Raw genomic sequence first — 11497 nt, 5'->3', positions numbered from 1 at the left:
CAACGGTCATTCGAAGAGCTGTGCTCTGTATTACGTTTCGTAAGAGTGGGAAAGCCCCTCCTCGTATGCGTGACAATGGCTGTCAGATGCTTGCGTGGATCTGACCAAACACCGAGCGTCGGCGGCTCTCGTCCCCTTGCTCGGACAACTGAGGTGAGCCGTATTTATGAGGATGCAGGCTGTTTTGACACCTGTCTACTCACTTGTGCTGTAGGCGGCTATTCGGCAGGCCTGGAGCGCCGTGCCTTCTCTTTTCAGGTCAAGAGAGGCGGGAAAGAATGCTGGCGGATCCGTCTCCTGACTCAGACAGCCAAGGTGAGTCGCATTTATGAATGCTCAGGTTGACTCGACACCTGTCTGGTCCTTCGTACTGTGCGTGCTGTGAGCTACCGCTTGACGGTCTTGGAGTACTGTGCCCTCTCCCTTCGGTTCGAGAGAGTTGGGAAGGCCCATCTCAGCACGTGGGGTAGCGGATACGAGCGGCCTTGAGGTTTGCAGGCGGATTCGACTTCGGACTTGGGCAGGCGAGTTGCGTGAAAGGAGGATTTCCACTATCCCAATTGATCTCGACTCGTGCAGGCGAGCCGATCGTTAGGCGAACCTAGAACCGAGTACTTTTTACGTCTACACGGTTTAGGCCCGTACTAGAGAACTGAGCGTGCGAGTTCTTGAATTTCCTGTAACCCCATGGAGGTATTTTTTACCATCTACAAGACCCCCTTCAAAGTTTTCAGACCTAAACCGGCTCGCGTGTGGTCTGGAATACTTTGAACGAAGAAATTCTTGGCGAAGCAAGCGCATTTGATTTCTTTTAGGATTTTTAGCAAACCCTCAGCTATCAACGGGTTTGACGTGCCTTTAACGATCACCGTTTGGATCGGGTTAGCCATACTATTCCCCTCAGTATGATGAGTTGCTGAACAGTTTCTCTTAGGCTTAATGCTAAGATTTCTGCTCTAACACTTAGCCGTCTGAGGCGTGGGTTTAACTGTTTAAGCGAGGTCATTCTATTGGCTTCGTTCGTAATTTTACCTTTAAGGGCGAATGAATCGTCAAGGCAAAATTAGTTTTTTTTTTTTTGGGCGGAACCAAATCTGATGGGAGATGAGCCATGTGTTTGCCGATAGGGCTTCGTGCTTCCTAACTAAGGCGGCGCGGTCTCGTCGGGTCGTGGTGATCGTGACTTGACAACCTGATGTCAGCTTCGTGTGCTTCGCCCCACGACGCATCGTGGTCGTGGTTTTCGAACCCGGTCGTTAGATCTAGTCGTGAGTTTTGGTTCGGGTTTCGGGCTTTGACCGGCCTGTTCCCCTTTTCAATGGCTCTTTCGCAACTGTAGATCGAGTTGTGAAGGACGATCTGGGCCGTCGATTTCGATCGTGACCGCGTCTCTTGAACGCGAGTGTCTTGCTTCGCAACTGCCATCAGAGCCGCGCAAGCCCTTTCGCCTTTAAATAGGTTTCGTCCTTTTCCACTTTTTGAAAGTTACTGTGTGTGAAAATCTCCCAAAAGATAAAAAATTCCCGCTTCGTTTTAATGGCGCCGAAATCCAAGAGGTGTAAAGTGAAGGGAAAGGGTCCCGGACGCTACTCCGACCGCCTGTCCGCCGGTGCGACCGCCGATGTGCCTGAGGCGCGCTCGGGTAAGTTGAGAAAGTTTGCTTTAACATTCTCGTGTTGGTCACCGCTGTCGTGCCAGGAAGATGAGTGCTGCTCATTTTGCCTTGGTGGGTTAGGCAGTCCCCGTAATTTTGGTAAAACTGCTCCTTTTCAGGTGGATTTTACCTTCGTCCGTGTTGGGCGATTCCAGCCTTTATAGGCGAGATTGGTCTCTATTAGGCGAAAGTGAACTCGTCTTCTGACAGGCGAGTTCGACTTTCATCTAGTAAAGGCGAACGTGGCTTATGCAAGCGGGTCTCGTCACGTCGGGCGAACTTCGCTCCTTGACAGGCGGATCTGCATCTGCCTCCTGATTTTTCTTGACTTTGTTTTGCAGCGACCTTTTCCGACCAAGCCCTCCCAAAGGGCGTGGCCACCGGCTTCGCCGGAGGTGAAGGTAATCCAGCGCCTCCCCGATTTCCTTCCTTGGGTCCGGTGCCCGTCTTCTCCGCCGATAAGCCGGTTGGCTCGACAAGGAGAGTCACCGATGGGCACCACTTAACGCTGCGGGAGTTGACCACTGACGCGGTGTTGACAGACGAGGACAGGGCGGAGCTGCCGAAGCCTCAGTTTTTGTTTGGCGATTCTGTCACCGATCCTTCCGCTCTGCTGCTCAAGGAGAGCAGATGGTTGCGCATAGTGGAGGGGACTCACTATTACCTTCCCGTCATGCCGAGGGGGTTCTCGATCGTCGGGCTACGGTCTTTCGCGGTCCCTCGAGTGATGAACTGGGACTTGACCCCCACTCAGGACGGGGTCACCTGTGGTGTCTTTACAGGCTCCACGGCGGGATATGGGGTGGAGGGCTCATGTAAGCGCGTGACGGGTCTGCGCCCTGGCCTATTGTCCAATGAGCCGCCTGCAGGGGAGTCGACGGCGGTAGCAGAGACTTTCCGTCACCGCTTCTTTCGAGTAGGTGGGAGTTTTCCCCCAAAGGACTTCAGAGCCCCGGGGTGGGTATATTCTGCGCCGGGCAGCGATACTTGGTGGTCCAAGATCACCGATTGCATCCTGGCTGAGAATTCTGACCTCAGGAATTCGGAGCTGTATGCGGCTATTCAAGCCACTCGACATGGTTTGAGGATTAATGCCTCTCAGTTCCACAGCATCCTGGAATTGTATTGTGCGGAGAGCGGCACCTTCTTCACTCCCAATGGTGAACTCGGTATGTCCCCTCACGAGATGTATGAAGTGTCAGGGCTTCCTCTGGGGGACTTTCCTTACGAGGAGTACATCCCAGACCAAGATGAGATCGACCAGCTTTTTGACTGTTCCCCCTTGGTAGTAGAAACTCTGTGGGAGTTGCTCTGCCATTATCACATCTGCCTCAGCACCTTGGGGGCTAGGGATCACAAGGGGAAGAAGAAGAGGACTCCGGGAATCAGTCACAAGAATTGGGCTGACTATTTGTTCCCTGGGAATGATGTCAAAGGGAATCCTGCTCTTCCTCTAGGCGGGTGCGACCAGACTGAAGTGGAAAGGAGGATGGTTGAAGAGGAGGCCACTATAGCTCTCGATCATGACGAGGGCGGGTTCAAGTCTTGAACGGTCTTCCATTCGTTTCACCACTAGGACATGTCCCCTATTTCTGGGAAGGCTCTGTTCGCGGGGTACCTCATGTTATGGCTGAAGAGGTGCGTGGTCCCCACTCATTCCTTCGAGGCGTTCCCGGTGGAGGTGGTGTATCCTGCGGTTTGCTTGGCCTACGGGAAGTCCTATTCTTTGGTGTCGGCGACAATAGCGTGTATCCATCGAGGACTCCGCACGCTGACGGCCCAGTTCTGTCGCGTGTCGACTGTCGACAAAGGGGAAGGGGAAGTTGTCAGGACCCCCAATCCCAGAGTGGGACTACCGTACACTTACTTGATAGCGTGGTTTGTTTACCACTGTGAGTGTTTGATGAGCGCTCCCGTGACTCTTCAAGGAGACAGGTTCGTTCCGTTCCTTGAGCGTTTGGAGAGGTGCTCTTGGAAGTGTAAAGACATTCCTGATGCGCGGAAGACGCTCTCCCACTTTGTCCACTACAATTTTCGTCGCTTCTTCCCCTACTTCAGCGGAGGAAGATACGGCGAGTCTCTTAGGGATGCGCCGACGGCGGACCATCACACGGCTCTTCCTCGCGGCGCGTTCCGATGGTTGGTAAACATTCGGCCGGGGTATCACATCTTACGCACAGGTTCTGTGTGTTACCTTGAGCCGTACATTCCTTGCAGGTTTGCCCGCCAGTTTGGGTATGATCAATTATACGTGGGCAATACCAATCCCCACCTACACTTCGAAGGTGGACTGGTGGACGGAGCTCGGGGATGGTTCTGGACCCATGCTAGTGGCACCTAGGCTCGTTTTGAATTACCCGCGAAGGATCGTGATTTGCACCACACGCTCCTGTACTGTCGGTGGTATCGAGGCGCCAGCGCTAATCCTCCTGGTTTCTGGTTCCAGAGCTCATGTCTGACGGAACGTGATCGTCCTCTCAGAGGATCTCTCCGTTCTTCAAGGCGAAGGGGTCATCAAACCGCTAGGGAGCTGTTCTCAGAGGATCCAGTGGAGGACCCTGAGAGTTTTGACGCAGGTCTAGAAGAATCTGAGGCTCCCGAGGTTCGAGCTCCTTCTCTTGGTCCCTCGTTGGATGCCCCAAGAGAATCTGAACACCCAAGACCAGCCCAGAGTCCAAGAGTTGGACAGATGGGGGCTCCTCTTCTGTCTCCGAGTAGCTCGCTTCTCTCTAAACGTCAGCGGGAGACCGCGGCCGAAAGTTCTCGAGCAGAGGCGGCCAAGAAGACCCGTTGCGATGAGACAGTCGAGACCGCCCGAGCGGCAGAAGGCCAGGATAATGTTTCCCAGGCAAGCATCCCTGGAGCACAGACGGGAGTTCCAGTGACTTCTGTGTCCGCATCAGGAGGTAATCTTCGCAACCGTACCCTTGATCGCAATGTTGATCTTACACCTTTTGACACTTGTATTGGGCCTATGCAGGTGCGGTTGAGAAAGTGATCTACATTCCTTCTGACGAAGAGGAGGAAGCTGGAGATGACGAGGGGCCCACAGGCTCAGGTAAGCGTAGGTCTTAGCATTGCTCATTCTTCCGTACCCAACTGTCTATAGGGTCCCTTTCGAAGGGCCTCTGTTAATTCTCTTTGTGGGTTCGTAGCTAATCGTGCCCACGAAATTGCTGGCAAAGAGGATCCTCTTTCTTGGGCGGGTCGCTCGTCTGGGGAGACGGGCGAATCTGAGGAGGATGACGACGTCTCGATTCATGAGATGTTATCCAGTGAGGAAGAGGTGTTGGCTCGGGAGGATGCGCCCGGCCAAATAGAGAGATCTCCTGCTCCTGCGGAAGCGTCGGCTGGGGATCGTCCATCAGCGCGAGAGTCTCTGTTTCAAAGGGAGGCTTCTACTCCGCAAGTGACCACTTCCTTGTTCGTTGATGCTGTGACCGCTGCTCCGAGGGCGTCATTGGTCACACCGGCTTTGGCGGCGCCAATCCTTACTTCTACGGTCATGACCGCAGGCACTTCAACTGGGATTTCATCCACGGTGGAGGAGGCTGCCCTTTCTCCCTTGGAGCGTGAGCGAAGAAGGAGTGCGGCACGATCTGTGGCTGATTTCCACGACACTCTAGCCGGCTGCATCAAGCTCGCTTTGGAGGAGAGTTGTCCCTTCGAGAGTTTCGAAGAGGATCTCGACTACATCGTGGGCTTCTTAATCAAGAGGCTTGGCCACACTGCGGCGAAGCCCTACTTCCAGCGTAAGGAGGAAGTGAAGGAAGCTGTTCAACGGTTGCTTGCTCTTCGCACGAAGAGTTCCATTCTTGTGGATCTTGCGACCGGCGAAGTCCGAGCAGCGGTGGAAGAACACGATCGCCGTCTGAACGAGACCATGTCGCTGGAGGCGAAATTGTCAGCAGAGTTGGAGAAGGCCAAGGCTGAGGATGAACGAATAACCTTCGAGCAACAGAAGGCCGATAACCGCGTTTCTCGCTTGTCTTCGGAGGTAGAGAATCTGAAGCAGGTTATAGCTAAGGCGCAGGCCTCATTGGCCATTCAAGAGAAGGCTCGTGAGCAGGCGGCCAAGGAGTTGGAAAGCATTGAATCTCGCCGGCAACTGACGGCTAATTCCGTTGAGGAAAAGGATCGAGCATATAGAGATGTCAAAGAGACCGTCCAAGACTTGGCCTCTCGCACTGAGGAAGATCTTCGCCAAGAGATCCTGAGGAGGCTAGAGCATCGTCATGCTAGGGAGATTTGTGAGGCGGAACTACGGTTGAAAGCCTTGTAATCTGCCCCTTTTTATCTTTGATTGCCAGTTGTATTAGGGTTCCTTTCTATGAATGCAATTATCCTTTTTGTTTTTTGGTTACCATTATTTCTGTGCACGCTCCATTTCTCCTCTAACATGCGTTAGCTAGAGCATTAGTTGCGAGGGGCGGTCTTCAGCCGTCGGCGGATTTCGGCCGTGAGCTTGTCTCCTCTACGAGCGGATTTCGTCCGCAGGCGGATTTGGAATTGACTCAAATTCCAGAAGAGTAATCAATTTCGACTTGCGGGAATCTCAGCGGCGAATTTGCCGCCAGATGGGCCCCGCTTTCGGTGGGCCACGTATTGGTTTGCGCTTACGTCAACCAAGAGAACATGGGCACGTCGCTCTGTATTGAATGCGGCGTAGTGGGGCTCTTCGTCTCTCGCGCCCGATTCGGGCCGTTGTTGAAGATCGTGCTTAAGAAAAACCGTTGGATCTTGGCCATATAGGTAAGATCCGATTTGTTCGGCCTTACTCTTCAACTGTTTTAGCCTTGAACGGTCTAATCAAGCATTGAGTAACCGCCTAGGGTTCTTAGGGTATTTAACACCCTTACTCTCTATCAAGAGGACCTATTGTCTTCCCCAGAGTAAACCCAAATTTCTCCTTCCTCATACCCCCGATGGCGCCGAAGGTGAAGAGGGTCGCTTCTAAGAAAAGGAAAGAACCGTCTTCCTCGGGTGCTGCGGAGGCTGCCGCGGCAGTAGGTACCTTTTCGTTCAGACTCTCATGTGGGCTGAAGAGGTATTCTCCCCTTGATTCCTCTCTGTGTTGTTGTTGTGTTTTATAGATCGAAGGGAGGCGCCAGCTACCGAAGAGCACGCGGCCGAGCCTATCTTGATTTCGGACGACGAATCTGAAGGTCCTGCGACCTCCGCCGCCTCAGACCCTGCTCCCCAGCCGGGAGCTGAGCCCTGCCTTGAAATTCCACCCATCGTGGCGCTCGCTCCGGGCCAAGAGCCCGCTCCGGGCCAAAAAGTTGCTTCCTCCGAGTCCTTGTCCTGGCAGGCTCGCATCGAAGAGTTCGAGAGCGCTGTGAGACAGGTGATTTCCCTTGTCGACCTCGGCATAGGTAGCTTTGACAGCTTCAGGCAGTCTCTCCTTGATCGCGTGTCTGATTTGCGGCGATCGGGCGGAAATCGACTTGCTACCCGTTGCATGCATGAGCTCCGTCTCTTGGAGTCGCGCATGATAGGGTTAGAGACCTTGCTGTGGGAAGGTCCAGAAGCCAACATGGAGTCTTGCCTGGCTCATGTCAGGCGTCAGGAAGCCCTGGAGCAGGAGACCCGTTCCAAAGAAATAGCGGATTTGGAGTCCGTCGCCAACTTCTGGGTGGGTCAACAACATTTGCTAGAGGAGCAAATTATTGACCTCAATCGCACTATGGCTCGCCTGAGGACCGAATTGGGACAGGCGGAGGCGAACTTGAAGGGGCTCCAGTCCGACGTTGTGAAGGTCAATAAGAACGCTGAGGCAGAAACTCGATGCCTGCTAGCCTTGTGCCAGGCAGATGCTGCCGCCAAGTTGAACCGTGAGGACCAGATTCGGAAGGCTGCTAAAAACAAGGCTCGGGAAGACCACGCGAGCAAGGTGGAGGCGGCCAAAGAAGAGATCTCCACTTTTAGCGTATTCGACTGAGACTTCTGTGTCATGATTGTATTAAGACATTTTGTTTATGACTGGTTTGTTTATGAAGTCATAACTTTGTTCAAATGTATTGTCTTAAAAACTGGGTGCATGTTCTGCTTCTTTGAACGTAATGTTACGACTTTCGCAATTGCAAAAAGACCATAACTTTGTTCAAATGTACTGTCTAGAAGCATCCCATGAAGCTTGTGTTTGCTCATCGTGCGTATACTCTTTTGATATGTCGCTTTCCAGTGTTTTTCTCTGTAATTGCCGATAGTCTTGTATCGCAGGTGAAGTTTCCTTTGTGATGATGAGTTTACCTTAAGGGCTAAACTCTATCCCGATGAGTTTACGCTGTTGGCAAAGCTAGGGTGACGGCGAGCTCTCTAAGATGGCAAAGCTCGGCTCCTGTCGAGTTCACATTGCTGGCGAAACTCATTTGATTGATGAGTTCGTCTGCAGGCGAGACTCGATCGCGGTGAGTTTTGCTTGGAGGCTGAACTCAACTGCTGGCGAGTTTATGCTGCAGGCGAAATCCTTATGGTGGCGAGTTTGTCTAACAGTCAGAAACCCAACTGCGGGCGAGGTGCGTGCCACGTGTCTGTCTGCGGGCCCAAGTGATTGCCAGCTAAGACTCTGCGGGCACATTAATGCTCATTAATAGTGAAGCGACCGAACGCTTCGCCTTCCGTGCCCAATCCGATCGGTCGGTTTGGGGTCTCGAGAGGAATGGCCTTTATTGGCGTTGAGTTCGAAGCGTCGCAGGACATCTGGGCCGCTCGATCGCTTGGGGTAATAGATCTCAGCCGTTGAGTCCTTTTCGAATATATATCAGTACTCGCCTCTCTTCAGCAGAGTTCTTACTGCTTCGAGAAAAATCCGCTAGAAGGAAATTACCGCAGAGACCTTCTCTTCCTCATGGCTTCCTCTTCTGATCACAGCGATTCCAAGGGCGTCGGCTCTTCTGCCACCGTCGTCGACGTCGGCACCCTGCCGGCCTCTCCTGCGGGTTCAGTCCATGGGTCTTCTGCTCCGGACCCCGTGGCTCACCCCGCGTTCGTGCCCCTCCAGAGATATGAACGACTCTAGTGGATCCGCCTTCTCATTAGAGGAGATAGGCGCATTGAATGTATATGTCGTGATATGAACGACTCTAGTGGATCCGCCTTCTCATTAGAGGAGATAGGCGCATTGAATGTATATGTCGTGATATGAACGACTCTAGTGGATCCGCCTTCTCATTAGAGGAGATAGGCGCATTGAATGTATATGTCGTGATATGAACGACTCTAGTGGATCCGCCTTCTCATTAGGGGAGACAGGCGAATTGAATGTATATGTCGTGATATGAACGACTCTAGTGGATCCGCCTTCTCATTAGGGGAGACAGGCGAATTGAATGTATATGTCGTGATATGAACGACTCTAGTGGATCCGCCTTCTCATTAGGGGAGACAGGCGAATTGAATGTATATGTCGTGATATGAACGACTCTAGTGGATCCGCCTTCTCATTAGGGGAGACAGGCGAATTGAATGTATATGTCGTGATATGAACGACTCTAGTGGATCCGCCTTCTCATTAGGGGAGACAGGCGAATTGAATGTATATGTCGTGATATGAACGACTCTAGTGGATCCGCCTTCTCATTAGGGGAGACAGGCGAATTGAATCCCACAAGAGGCTTTCGCCAGAGCGGGCAAAGTAGGAACAGTTTAGCCTCGTGTACTAGTTGGAGGTTTTGAGGGCCAGTTTAGACTCATGCACTCTTGGGAGTTTGTGAAGGAGCACTATGGGTAGTACTTCTTCAGGTACTTGCCGTTGATGGGCATCATGATCTTATCACCGTTCGGTTTGACGAGGCGATAGGCACCGTTTGAGTAGACTGTCTCTACCACGAATGGTCCTTCCCATTTGGACTGGAATTTCCCCTTCTTCTTGGAAGTGAGGATCATTGGTCTACGGACGGATAGGACGAGCTCTCCTTCTTTGAAGGCTCGGCGCTTGACTTTCTTGTCGAAACTCTTGGCCATCCGAGCTTGGTAAAACTCAATGTGCTGCTGAGCTTCCAGTCGCTTGTCGTCCAGTGCTTCGAGCTCTGCGAGTCGAAGTTGGTGATTTTCCTCAGTCGTCATCCCTGTCGCTAGGGCGACGCGCAGGGATGGAATCTGAATTTCTAATGGCAATACAGCTTCACAGCCGTATACCAACGAGTAAGGCGTGGTGCCAGTCGGTGTACGAACCATCGTGCGATATGTCCACAGGCTCTCGCCTAGCTTTTCATTCCAGTCGCGCTTGCTAGTGGAAGTCAACTTGGTCAGGATCTTGATGATCGTCTTGTTGAAAGCTTCGGCCAGACCATTCGCTGAAGGGTTGTAGGCCGTGGACGAGAGGTTCTGTATCCGGAATTTGTCGCAGAACCTAGTGAAGGCATGGCTAACGAATTGCGTGCCATTGTCGTGAATGATACGCCGGGGTACGCCGTATCGGTAGATGACATGGTGCTTGATGAATTTGATCACGTCGCTAGTCTTGACTTCTCTTAAGGGGATGGCCTCCGCCCATTTAGAGAAATAATCAGTAATGGCGAGGATGAAGCGATGACCTTTCGCCGATGGTGGAGAAATTGGCCCAACTATGTCCATCCCCCATGCCTCGAAGGGCCAAGATGCCCTCGTCGGATGTAGATCCTCAGGAGGCTGGTGTATGTAGTTGGCGTGGATCTGGCATTCGTAACATCGCTTAGCATAAGCGACTGCATCAGTAACCATCCCAGGCCAGAAGTAGCCCATCCTTCGTAAGCGATCCCAAAGCTTGGGTCCGGGCTGATGAGCTCCGCACACGCCGTCATGTGCTTCGCGTACGGCTTCTTGCGCCTCCGCTTTTGAAAGACAGCGAAGTAGCAAGCCGTCGTATGACCTGCGATACAATGTTTTAGTGGTTGAATCGTAGTAGAACCGTGAGGCACGTCGTCGGACCGACTCTTGTTCCTTCGAATCCTCAGGCAACATGCTGTATAGGACATAATCGATGATCGGGAGACGCCAGTCTTCCTGATCTGGCTGACCCGAGGCTTGATGAGTGGCGTTTGCCTCTGGGACGTCTCTGGGTCGAAAGAGTTTTCGGCTGGCGACAGCGACCTTTTGGGTCGTTCCAGGAGGCTGGGCTAAGTTAGCTGCCAAGGATGCGAGAGCATCCGCATGGGTGTTCTTTGAACGGAGCACGTGCTCAATACGGAAGCTCTCGAATGACTCCACTAGTCTGACCGCTGCTCGGTGGAGCGGGATAAGATCTTCATTCCTGACTTCGTATTCGCCAGTCATTTGTTTGACAATGAGTTGCGAGTCGCCATAAGCCTCCAGATGCTTTATCCCGAGCTCTTTGGCTAACTCGAGCCCTATGAGCAACGCGTTGTACTCGGCTACGTTGTTGGTACATGGTTCCGTCAAGGAAAAGGCCCGGGGAAACACGTGACCATGCGGGGAGGTGAGGGCCACCCCCACTCCTGCAGAAATAGAGCCGCTCACGCCTGCGCGAGACGCGCCGTCGAAGAACATCTGCCACACCTCTGGCGACGAAGTCATATTGGCTTCGGGAGGTTCATCCGGCAGATCTTCGAATAGATCGGTCTTCTCCCCCAGCGGGTGACTAGCCATGAGATCGCAGATGGCTTGTCCCTTGACTGATTTCTGCGGCATGAAATGAATATCGTATTGAGAGAGCAGAAGCGCCCATCTGGCCAGGCGCCAGTTTAGCGCTGCGGGTTGTGTCATGAAGACCCGAATGGGATTCATCCGGGAGATGACATGGATGGTTTGGCCAACCAAGTAGTGCCGCATCTTTTGGATAGCGAACACCAAGGCTAGGCATTCCTTCTCGACCATTGGGTACCGTTGCTCGGCGCCCTGCAA

General features: G+C 52.8%; 1 protein-coding gene across 1 annotated transcript; it reads left to right on the top strand.

Moving 5' to 3' along the window:
* Positions 3234–5936, top strand: LOC109838696. Its single transcript, XM_020407117.1, has 4 exons — positions 3234–3292; positions 4136–4560; positions 4635–4712; positions 4810–5936. The coding sequence occupies exons 1-4, from the start codon at positions 3234–3236 to the stop codon at positions 5934–5936; spliced, it is 1689 nt and encodes a 562-aa protein (XP_020262706.1).

This window comes from Asparagus officinalis, chromosome 4 (assembly GCF_001876935.1).
Source record: "Asparagus officinalis chromosome 4, Aspof.V1, whole genome shotgun sequence".
Lineage (NCBI taxonomy): Eukaryota > Viridiplantae > Streptophyta > Magnoliopsida > Asparagales > Asparagaceae > Asparagus > Asparagus officinalis.
Note: the sequence above shows the minus strand (reverse complement) of the source record. Positions and strands in the feature narration are given on the sequence as shown.